The 12776-nt window shown below is 36.7% G+C and overlaps 1 protein-coding gene across 4 annotated transcripts in view; it reads right to left on the bottom strand.

The window, feature by feature from the left end:
• GLIS3 (GLIS family zinc finger 3) overlaps nt 1–12776 on the bottom strand; it is a 148036-nt gene that overhangs the window by 35556 nt on the left and 99704 nt on the right. For all 4 annotated transcript variants that reach the window (XM_062612545.1, XM_062612546.1, XM_062612544.1 and 1 more), the window contains exons 4-5: nt 3762–3923; nt 2232–2342 (exon numbers count right to left, since the gene is read on the bottom strand). In XM_062612545.1, coding sequence (XP_062468529.1) covers nt 2232–2342; nt 3762–3923 — 273 coding nt within the window. The remainder of the gene's footprint in view (nt 1–2231; nt 2343–3761; nt 3924–12776) is intronic.

Here is a 12776-nt window from a genome sequence, read left to right on the forward strand (position 1 = left end):
ATAATTCAGAGATGGAAATTTATCTATATCACATTGCATAATCTGGCCCCATTTTAGAGGGCCAAGGAAATCTTGGAAGACAGATCTAGAAAATCTGGGCTGAAGAGTCAATGTAAAGTTTAGCACAGCAAGTAGTTAATTCCACTGTTATGAATATACTTCATCCTGCTATTTTAAGTCTCTGCAACATAAAAGACTCATTTGCAGGTACAGTCTTGGAAAGCCAGCAACTTAAGACACCACAATAATGTCACTTGGTGTGTTGGGGGAGGTTAAAAGGAGGATTAAAAGCAGTCAGGCATGATATATTAAATGAATCCATGACTAACAGGGTGTGACAGCAAAGGGTTTTATTCTTTTCAACAGAATAGATCCCTAGGGCTGAAAGTATTACTCCACTGTGCCTTTATCACCTTGGAATTTTTATGGTTATTTTTGATGAATTCACATTTTTGTAAAGACTCTTTTGACAATAAGCCAATTTTCACTTTTAATTAAAACCATAAATAACTTTAATTTTGTAGTAAAAGGTTTATTGTTTCTTACTTATTATTACTACCAGGAAATATTTCAAATACCAAAGCATGATGTTAGTTAGCAATTATAAGTTCTTAAAGGTTCAGTAACTATGTTGTACCTTGTAAACATTGTTCATTGCAAACTTTATCCACACTTTAAGTATCTGGCTTGATAGAAGCCACTATTTTTCTTTTGTGGTGGTTTGGCTTATTTCCCCTTCCATATATCAACATATCACAGGTGATCAATGCACATAAATAAATCCTTATCGAACAGGAATGAGAAATAAGCAATTTTAAGTTTAGAATAGAGAGTCAAGCAAGGAGTAAAAAGGGCCAGGTCTGGCACATAAGGAATGGAAAATAAGCAAAGTGAAATAGCGAATGCAGGAAGGAAAATCCCACAGAGTATTGCAATCTGTCATAATGATAGAAGGGAGATAACACATTATTTCACTTTCAAAGACAGTAATGTTACAGTGCAGCTGAATAGCTATATTCAGGTCCATTTATGTCAGTTTTAGCTGACACATCACACACATTTTTCAGAATGCAAAGTCTTGATTGGCATTTAGTCTACACGCCTGTAAAAGACAAGTGTCTGGGTAGCTGAGTTGCCCTTCTCAGATGTGCAGGACAGAGCTCGCAGACCTCCTTTGGTAGTCCTCGTGTGAGAAGTGTGCACAGAAGCAAGGGAGCCAAAGCACTGCTTATAAGGTGAAAATTGATGCTCAGTTACCTTGTCTCTGATACAGAAGTTGGCATTCATTAGTTTAAAAGAAATTCCTCAAAATTACTACAGCGCAGTTTCTCAGAGGCTGTCATGGAATCTCTGCCACCATGTCCTGCTTCAACAAACCACTGAATCAAAATGTACTCTTTCAATTTATATACTGCAGCCTCAAAAACTGCCACGTAGTGCTGCACAAGACAGTTTCTTGCAACTTTCTATGAACGGTTGTGCACTTAATTTTGAAACTTCTGAACTGTAACTTGTTTTACATAGGGCTCTGTTTCAAAGTTTTGTCTATCCCTAAACCAGTTCATGCGTTTCCCCTTTATCAGAACCAATTTCCTTTAAAATGAAAGCTTCCATTTTTATCCTCAATGATCTAAGGAAATATTGCCAGTGATTAATAGGAGTTGTAATGAAAAATGCTCAGGAAAAGAAATCATTCCCTTAGGTCACAACTCAGCTCTTAAAAGATGTGCTTATACATAAACAACTGCTGACTCATGGACTTGACATCCACAGAGAACCAGTGTTGTGAAATGTCTTGGTATTTGGAAGTGTCTGGAATATGTAAATATAATTTCCACCTTTATCTCAAATACAGCCCATCTTACCCTCAGAATCCATCCTTTCATCTGAGACTGGCTATGTAAGCTGGATTTTGTATTACTGTGCATTTACAGATTAGCGGAACTTGAAAAACTTTTAAAAAAAAGGTTTTCAAAAAATGTCTTTTAGTCGCCTCATTATGTATCTTTAGTGATTAATCACCACATCAGAAAATAAAAAGCATTAAAGCATGAAGCCTCATTAAGTCAATATCATTTATATGAAACCCATATGAAACTTCCCATTAACAGTTTTTCTAATCAACAGCCTGATGTCAGCACAGGTACTTGAAGATGCATTTTAACAGCTAATATTAGAATACTGACCTCTCCACATAAGCTTTACACCAGTCAACACAGTAAAAAATTTACCTTTTTCCTTACTTGTTGGTCTTTGGAAGAATGGGCTTTCACATGTTTTCTCAGAGAGCTTGGATCTGTGTATCGTTTTGTACATCCTGGAATCTGACACGCATAAGGTTTCTAGGTCAAAAAGAAAAAGGATAAAGCATCTGTTATATCACAAATTATTTTAATTCCAGTAAGTCTTTATGAACCTTGGGATGCTGCAAACCACATTATTACAGAACACAAATGTTTTACATTATTATAAGCAGAATGCTCAGTAATTTATTAGAAAGGAATAGGAGGAAAGTAAGCCTTATAAGAAAGACAAAAGGAAAGCTTTCATTATGGCACCTGTTACTGTTACCTTTTTTCGGTAATCAGTACAATAAATATTGCTAGTTATACTCACAATTCTTCCACCCTCAGAGCAATCTTTGACTTAATCAGAAATTACACTCTTTAGAGAATCAGGTAAAGAAAATGCAGTAAAGGCCCAGAGAGACTGTTTAGGATTATAGAAGAATCTGCTTCAGAAGAGAAGAACAAGACAAAGTGTTAGTTCACTACATTACAAAAAGAGCAAGCAAAAACCAAAGCAAGCACTGAAGACTGAAGTTTCAAAAATACTACATACAAAAATACAAATTTTAATGTGAAGTGCAAGACAAACTCCTTCAGCTTACATTTTCTAAAAAAAAAAATCATTTTAGACAGATTCCAGATACCTTTGTATTTTTCTTAAAACCCAACACATATAACTCACCAAATAAATCTAAATCTTTATAAGTATCTCCTTCTGCCTGCTCTAACCCATCTGTCTTCTCTGAAGACTTGTAGGTTCACAATACAGGTGACACTTCAGGTCCAACGGTTTGCTGAAATCAGCTATTTTGCAATTTAGATGTTTATGTTTCACAAAGCATTTCCATAAACATCTGTACAAATGATTAACTTACCAGCCATACTATTGACTATTTGAAATTGATCATTTAAGTTTTGTGACTGCCATTTAATTCAAATAGCATTGTTCTCATTTTATTTCTGGACTTCTGCCCTTTGGAAACTGTTTGTCTCTGACAAAACATCATCTTTGTTATGAAACAAAATGTTTGAAACTAATCTCAGGTGGGATTCAAATTCATAAGCAACACTTTGTTGGAATGAAAATTTTTAGATTTACAAAATTATTCTTCCTCTCTTGACTTTTCTTGTACATGCCCCAGGCTCAAGTTCAACTGAGTTTTTGCCAGAGAATGGCCATTATTATCACAGACAGCTTCTGTGTCTTTTCATAATGATTTCAGGTTCCCTAAAGACCATTCAAGTGGGAGACAGTTACTGCTTTTAGCTGAGGCAAAACCTGTGGAGCTGCAGCCTTTTTATCAACTAGTTTGGCCCATCTTCATCCATGCTTCTGAAACACCTTAAAGTGCCTCACCAGACACTTCTCCCTCCTATCTCTAAGGTTATGGGCTACCTACTGACACCAAGCTGGATGAAAGGAGCACATGATCTAATGTACAGGAGACTGCAATGTGACTTCTGCTTCCTTACAGTGTCCACGTGTGTCCTCTGGTGCTTGGCACGGTCACTGGAGTTGCTGAATGCTTTCTGGCAGCCAGGGTGCTGACAAAGGTACGGCTTTTCACCCGTATGACTCCTTAAGTGAATTTTGAGATTTTCTAGTCTGGAAAAGGCTTTCTTGCATCCCTCAAACTATAAAAGAGAAAGAAAAAACAGACTCAACAAACTGCAACATCAAGCACAAGAACAACAAGAACAACAGACTGAAAGGGCTTTCAGAAACCTCCAGCCTGCTATGGTTGGATGACCCTCCAGAGATAAGAAAACATGGCTTCTCAGTGTGGGTATTACTACAGGGTTTGAACCATTGAGACTGTAAGAATGTATTTATCCTCCCTCCACATGACTGAATGAGAAAATCACATCCCAATCCTATTTTACACATGGGACACTGAGACCCAAAGAGTCTGGTCAGCTCAGAGAGGCGCACTTCTCAGTCTATCTGGGAAACATAACCCTAGCTGATTCACCCAGTAGCAGACAGAAAGCAAAATGGTCACTGTGAGGTTCCCAAGTCCTGTGCTAGCTACCTTTATCTCAGGTCTAGGCTTGAGGATATTAGCAACTGAGCTGCATCTCTCAGGAGGCACCCCAACCTACTAAGCAACAACAAAATCATGCAGAGAAATGTCAGTCTGCTCTACCTTGCTGATGATAATTCAAAAAGTGAAATGATTTCTGAAATATTTAAATATATATATCTTGGAAATAGGAAAGAAAGAATAGAAATTCTTTTCTATTTGTCATATTTTTGCCAATGTTTATATGAGCCAAAAACCTGTTCGTCTATTATGTTCCCATAGTATACTTTATCCTAAGGGAAAATAAAAACCATCAGTTCTATCTGACACCAGCATTTTTTATACATCTTAGATTTCAATTAGACTTGAATATTTATGAATATTAATTAGAAGTATAGGCTTTTTTATTTCAATCAGTCAAGATCAGTTAATCCCATTAGTTTTAGCTGCTGCATATTCTACTGTGCAGCATCTAAAACATGCACTGTATAACATGCTTGTTTGCATGTATACTTGCATAAAATAATAGTGCATTAACAGAGATGTCAAACATTTCTAATGCTAACAAAAAAGTTTTCCACCACTTCTCTACCTATTCATTTTACTCACTGGAAAAGAAACAGGACATTTTTCACTGATGATTGAATAATACAAATAAACTTTATTAGATATTATTCAGTGCATGTACGCTTACAAAAGCACAGACAGGAAAACACTGACAGAATTCTGATTAAAATTAGCATGGCTTTCATGCAGAACTGCAGCACACCCAAAAAAGAGGAAAAAAAGGATATAAATCTTTCATCACTTGGGTACCGTAGCTTTTTAACTAATGTAAGAGAGTTACAGCTTTGAAGAATAAAGTGTAATACACACTTACCTGTATGAATATATAAAGTAGCAATATTAAAATTAAACTTAAGAAATTAAGATTGAGAAAGGGGATGAAGCACCCCCAACTATATCATAAGTAAGTGCAATTTCATCTTTCACATACCTCAAGTTCAGAAAATTTCTCAGCCCATAAAGCATATTTATTTATATCCTATCCCTTTAACCAAAGCAAAGCTAGGGTGCCTTTCAGATTAACCAGTTTCAATCACTGAATATTAATTTATGCTAGTACATAGAGTGTTGCCTTTATGAAGGTTTAGTACACAAGCAAAACATTGTTGCAAGTGTAAACATTTTTTTTACTTTTAGGAAAATATTATTGGAAAATATTCCAGGATAAATAAATAAAAATTTAGACAGACATCTCTTACAACTGCATGGATAAAAATACCATGTTTTATTAAGAAAAAGTAAAGAGCAGAGAAAGCATAGAAACCACGAGTGCTGAAAGACTGATATAACAAATGGCCTTAGGAAAATAAAACCATTTAAGAGCAGCTATGCTAAAATAACAAAGAAACCTACTGATTAGCCCATCTTATGTGGATAAGTTATTAAATTCATAAAAGAACAACCATCCATTCTAATGACAGTAACTAGGCTGTATGCAAGTATGAAATAAATTGTAGCATCTCAACTATCAAATTACGTATTGCAGAAAAGGTCATTCTAGCAAAACACAGAAACCACAAGCCTGTAATATTAGAAAGACCATCATAACACAACAGTTAAGGAATGTTACATTAAAAGCCAGGCTTTTTGAAGCCTTAGGAGTCTCCGATGCTTAAAACAAAATAAATGAAAAGACATTACTTTCAAAAATGCAGAACATGCATTCTTTCCTGATAACCAGATTTCAACGCAATATTCTAGAGAAGACATGATTACCTATGGGGGAAAAAAGCCAGGTAGATGGTAGTTGAAATGGAATTCTTCATAGTTTTTAAGTTACTAACTGGTAAAAGAGGAGAATGCAACACCTTCATTACAAGTAGTCAATTCAGTACATGGCATGCATGGCAATCTGAAGTTTAACATTCCTAAACATACTCCCAATTACATCAGTTTTTCTGGAAGTATTATGTAGAATTAATTATATAATGCTTTCCTAAACTGCAATACAGAAATTATAGTTACTAAGCTGTTATTTTTACACTGGCATAAAAACTGAAACTGCAAAGTAGGTCATAAAGAAAATTTCCTCTCTCGACTTCCTAAACTTGGGAGGATTTTTCCAAAACATATTCATTAGAGTGTCCACATCCATATTTACTTCTCCTTTTTATAAGAATAATTGTCAAAAATAAGAAAAAATGTATTTACAGTGAAAGGTTAAGCATCTCAATAAAAAAGCAAAAGTAGTATTTTAAAGCACTCATGTTTTCATGGGCGTGCTGTTCAGCTTTCTATAGTCAGAGACCATGTCCAGTGTACCGGGCAACAATCCTGTGAAATTACAATATAATTACATAGATTTGTATAAAATAATCTGTGCAGCATGTAGAGCCCTGTTGGATGCACCACGCACTTCTGAGCCCTGTTGGGAACTAGATGACAACCTTGATTACAAAATATATTTAGACCCTTACACTGTAAGAACAGCATGGTTCTGTGTCTATACTTCAATGTTAATAGAAGTCTTCAGTAGTCAAATGTTTAAGAAATTAGTCAACTTTCACTGTAAAAGGAACTGCTCTGAATATCTCAGTTGATCACCAGGGTAACAAAGACTGAAGTCCTTGCTTTGGCAAATATCTGTCAGAGATCTGATCCATTCACAGGCAAGTATCTATTCTTTGTTTTTAAAGTCAATGACAAGACAGCAGAGCTTCCTCTTAATCCAACTATCCCCTAGTATTATGTGGTATTAAAAATCTTTACTTTTTCCTATCTGAATTTGTTTTGCTTCAAAAAAACATCCAAACTGTGCATTTTCTTTTGTCTTTTTCTTCTCTATTAATGTGGTAAGTAACATAAAAGATAACTTCTAGCTATTTTCTGTTATCAAATCACTTAACTAAGTCCCAAATAATTTATACATATAAAAATAATTCACTTTCTCACTATAAACACTTCTTTCTCAGATCTACTTCAAAATTCATTCTACCACCAAACCAAATAAAATTAAATACTTACAGAAATACTGATATCTTGGCAGTATTTAATATTACAGTGATGTTTAATCCAACATTATGTTACTGTTTTATTCTGATACTTTCACATTCGTGCTTTTAATATCTTTTTTTTTTAATCAGTTATACACAGTGATTCTCAAATATTTTTCAGCATCAGTGCATTTGGGGAAGGATCATCTTTTATTTTTCAAGTGAAGGATAAGCATTTCTCTAGTCTGTTGCCATTTGTGGGGAGATAATTACAGATATTATACTGATTACATTTCATTACGTGTTGCCAGTCTGGTGCTCCTCTAAGGTTATGGGGACAGAGATGTTTCTCCTTTTTAAATCTGATATTGCTAAACATCAACTTTCCTACAACCATTAAATTGCAACATCTGGCTTTCTGTATATCGAGAGGTAGCCTGTGTCCACACAAAGTCTTAGTAACAGACCTGGATACCTCCGTGACAGAACCTTCCCTCCTCAACTTGAGGCTGTTTCCTCTTGTCCCATCACTTGTTACTTGGGAGAAAAGACCAACACCCACCTCACTACATCCTCCTGTCAGATAATTGTAGATATCTCCCACCGCAGAAGGTTCAAAAGTATCGTATAGTTTAAACATGAAAAGCCTTGGAGAAACCTAATCATATTTTATACAACCAAACACAGAACAGCAGGCATTTCACCAGTGATATTTTATATTCCATACCAAACTGATCCCCATCAATACTGGGACAAAATTCAGTGAAAGACTTGCAAACAGCATTATCCACCAATGATTCCACTTTTGAACTATATTTAGGATCTATTCCTCAAAAAATAATTAATAAATAATACTGGACTATTTTTAAATATTCTGTGCTTTTCATTTACAATTTAATACTTTTTTTCAGTAAAATATAAATACAGAAATATAGTAGTATTTTTCTACTTTTTTCATCTTCCATGCCAGACTGTAGAAGTAACAGCTTGATAAAACACACTCTCTCAAAGAAGTGATATTTATGTGAGAAGAAAATGAAGCAAGTGGGACTCTGCAAAGGCAAAGGGCTCCAAGATGTTTCCGTGTACTCTTCTATGTCTTCAGAAAGACAGTAAAATAATTTGATATACCATGTGCTGAATGATACAAACTGGTATGAGTCTGCCTGCTTGAAGACAGTATAAAAAGTTGACTCTGTCTCATGCAGATGTACTATCCGGACATTGACCTGATCCCATTCACAACAGCCAGTTAGTGCCTGAGATTCCTTTGTCAAGCTATTTGACTTGCTTATTTTAGTAAGCATAAGCTGAACATAAGCATGACAAATAAAAGTTTTAAATCCTAGACTTTGAAGAACTTATATTTTCTAGATGAAAATATAAGCCATTTCTGAATTTTAGGAAACGTATATATGCAAACAGAGAAAACGGTATTCCTATAAAAAAACAAGGGAAAAATAAATCAGAGTAGCATATACGTAGGCCCCAAATAAAATCTTTGAGTTGTCCAGTAGTCATGTAGCCTTTTGAAAAGGTTTACTAGCAGATAAAGGGCAAGTTAATTATGTAACAATGTTTTATGCCTTCCTGTCAGTTGAGTTTGAATGGTGTGGTATGCTGACCAGGTAGGTTCTTCTGTGTCAGTATCAAGGCAAGTGGTGTGACAAGGACAAAGTATCTTTCCCCAGCTTTACATTTATCATAAGAACAGATTTAAATGCTGTTCTTTTTGTATGGCTTTCAAAAAAGAACAATACATTGCAAACGTTAATTAATAGTCTTTTTAAAAGCTTTTCCCTTCCTCAACAGCATTAGCAGTGCACATAGTGCTGCTGTGCGAGAGATGTAAGGGCTTTCAAAAAATTGAGAGTAAGACCCCATATGAAAACCTTTCAACTAGCTTTTTATTCCCCCAGACTCTCCTGCCTGGCAATCTTGTGAACGACACATAATTAGTGTCAGACATCATTCAAACGGCTGACATCAGGTGCTCACCAACAAGGAGGCTGCATGCTACAGATGATATTTAAAAGCCCAGGTTCATTTCATGTAAAATAATCACTCTGCTTTTAACCCTTAAAGTGTTTAAATGGGGGAAAATGTAGTATTCAGAGCAGCACTTCATTATAGAGCAACGATTTCTATCTGAACAGAACACATTTTGAGACATTGTGACTGAATGCTTTGGTAGATTCATGGTGCTTATATAAGGCTGTATTTTTCTCAATGCTGTGCAAAGGCTGATTTTATAGTTAATCTTATGAAATGAAACAGTATCTTGGAATTCTTTGCTCCAGTAAATAATGATAGACCACGCTTATGTCTTCCATGTGATTATGGTAGATGCTTGTTTGCCCAACCATTCAATGAAAATTTGGTCCAAAGCATATTGAAGTCAATAAGTAATTACTCTCTTTTTATTTTCCTCTTAAAAAAGCAGGTTCCCTCCACTATACTATCCTCACTTCCAGTCTATCTGGTAGATTCCAATAAAATTTTACAATCCAGCATTGCGTAAATATAAATGCAAACCAAGGATAATTACAGACAAAGCCTAAAGTAAATTGTTAATTTATCTTCTTTGTACTTCCTACATCAAGCTAACAGGATTATTATTCTCAACAGATGTACAAGAGTTTGTATTATGATTCCAATGTAAGACTTACAGAACTAACTGGTACTTGCAGCTATAAAGCTTTTGACTAAGGAGCACGTAATGCTTTTTGTGTGTGTGTAACAATAGAACAAGATTAATAAACGATATCCTATTTGATTTCAGATTTCCAACACATACATCTCCTTGGGTATATTTTAATCAAGAAGAGCTAAATACTGTTGCTGTAACTAAAAAAATGCAATGAAATCAACAGAAAAAAAAATAAACTAATGCAGAGCAAAAGCCACATTGGCTAGCATAAGAGAAATTAAATTGGGCTACTTCTTCAGGCTACAAGACAGGCTAGTCTCTGTCACTGTCTTTGAGCAAACTCACTTTATCAGGAACACTGTACACAGTGATTACTTGAGTTTATCAATAAAATTTAATTTTAATCTCCTTTCCAAGGAGATCAGTATTTATAGTGAAATCTCTGGTGTTCATTCTGACAGGTCAATCAGCAACAGTGGATTAAGGATGCTACTGAATTGCAGTAAAGGTGGAAGAAGAAAACAGGTAAGGAACTGTCCCCAGCCACAATACTCTTTTATTGTGGAAACTCTCTTTACAGATGGCTATTTTAATTTATGTGTTCTTGATAAATATAGCATGCTCATTTTCCTTTTCATTTCAATACTCTAGAGATCATACTTCTTGCATTCTTGAAATCTGTACCACACCGTATATTCTTACTTTCTAGGTAACAACATGCCTAAAAACACAAATACTCAGCGAAAATGAAGCACAATACATTGAATGTTATTTATCCCACAAAATAGTGGTGTCAAGGGATTCATTCACCATGGAAATGCCTCTTGTTTTCATTAGTTTTAGTAAGTGTGGCCATTTCAGCCTTGGAAGTTATTTCTGTTGCTGTAGAGAAGGTAAATATTATGACAAGTCCCTTCAAAAGAAACTATTACTGAACACATCTGCTGCTACTAATTAAAAAAGCATATGGTACAGAAACCATTAGAGGAAGAATGAACAATTTGGAAATTCTTTCACTGCTTCCTTTTGGAAGAGAGTGCCCTTGATTTTTTTGATTTTTTTTTTCCTTTTTTTCACCTTTCATTCTTTTCCTCCTTGGCTTTTCTCTGATCCTCATGTAACTGAGCTCACCATCTGTATTCTTGCAGCTTTCACTAGCAAGTTGACATAGTTCTAAAATTGCTCACTGATGGGAACTACAGACCAGTCAGTCTCACCTCTGTGCCTGGCAAAATCTTGGAGCAGATTCTCCTGGAAGGCATGCTAAGGCACATGAAAAACAACAAGGTGCTTGGTGACAGCCAGCATGGCTTCACTAAGGGGAAATCCTGCCTGACCAATTTGGTGGCCTTCTATGATGGGGCTACAGAACTGATGGGACAGGGTAGAGCAGTTGATGTCATCTACCTGGACTTGTGTAAAGCGTTCGACACTGTCCCACACAACATCCTTGTCTCTAAATTGGAGAAACATCAATTTGATAGGTGGACTACTTGGTGGATAAAGAACTGGCTGGATGGCCACATGCAAAGAGTTGTGGTCAATGGCTCAATGTCCAGTTGGAGACCAGTAACGAGTGGTGTCCCTCAGGGATTGGTGTTGGGACCGGTCTTGTTCAACATCTTCGTCGCTGACATGGACAGTGGGATTGAGTGCGCCCTCAGCAAGTTTGCCGATGACACCAAGATGTGTGGTTCGGTTGATACACTGGAGGGAAGGAATGCCATCCAGAGGGACCTTGACACGCTTGTGAGGTGGGCTGATGCCAACCTTATGAAGTTTAACCATGCCAAGTGCAAGGTCCTGCACCTGGGTCAGAGCAACCCCAGGCACAGCTACAGGTTGGGCAGAGAAGAGATTCAGAGCAGCCCTGCGGAGAAGGACTTGGTGGTGTTGGTCGAAGAGAAAATGAACATGGGCTGGCTGCAGTGTGAGCTTGCAGCCCAGAAAGCCAACCGTATCCTGGGCTGTAACAAAAGGAGCGTGACCAGCAGGTCGAAGGAAGTTATCCTGCCACTCTACTCTGCTCTTGTGAGACCTCTCCTGGAGTATTGTGTGCAGTTCTGGTGTCCTCAACATAAAAAGGACATGGAACTGCTGGAACAAGTCCAGAGGAGGACCATGAGGATGATCAGGGGGCTGGAGCACCTCCTGTATAAAGACAGGCTGAGAAAGTTGGGGCTGTTCAGCCTGGAGAAGAGAAGGCTGCGTGGAGACCTCATAGCAGCCTTGCAGTATCTGAAGGGGGCCTATATGGACTCTGGGGAGGGACTCTTCATCAGGGACTGTTGTGGTAAAACAAGGGCTAACAGGTTAAAACTTCAACCGGGGAAGTTGAGACTGGATATAAGAAGGAAGTTATTTACTGTGAGGGTGGTGAGGCACTGGAATGGGCTGTCCAAGGAAGTTGTGAATGCTCCATCCCTGATGGTGTTTAAGGCCACGTTGCATGGAACTTTGGGTGACTTGGTTTAGTGGAAGGTGTCCCTGCCCATGGCAGGGGGGATTGGAACTTGATGATCTTAAGGTCATTTCCAACCCTAAGTATTCTATGATTCTATGTTAAAGAAGCTATTATTAATGCTAACCCCTCAGAGAAGTCGTCTAGAATTCAATACTTCTTCCTTCTAGAACACTTGCAAGAACTAGATAAACCTTTGTCAAATAAAAAGTCCTGTTGATTACTTTTGGCATGGCTTTTTATGGACACAGAAGCATAATTTTTGATTTCAAGAACCAAAAGTACTTTATTCTCCCTTAAGCAACAACCACCTCATCAATGATGAGAATTTTTCACAAATTTCTTATAACAGAA

The sequence above is a fragment of the Pezoporus occidentalis genome, unplaced genomic scaffold (genome assembly GCF_034315485.1).
Source record: "Pezoporus occidentalis ecotype Australia unplaced genomic scaffold, CSIRO_AGI_Poc_V1 ctg16, whole genome shotgun sequence".
In the NCBI taxonomy this organism is placed as follows: Eukaryota; Metazoa; Chordata; class Aves; order Psittaciformes; family Psittacidae; genus Pezoporus; species Pezoporus occidentalis.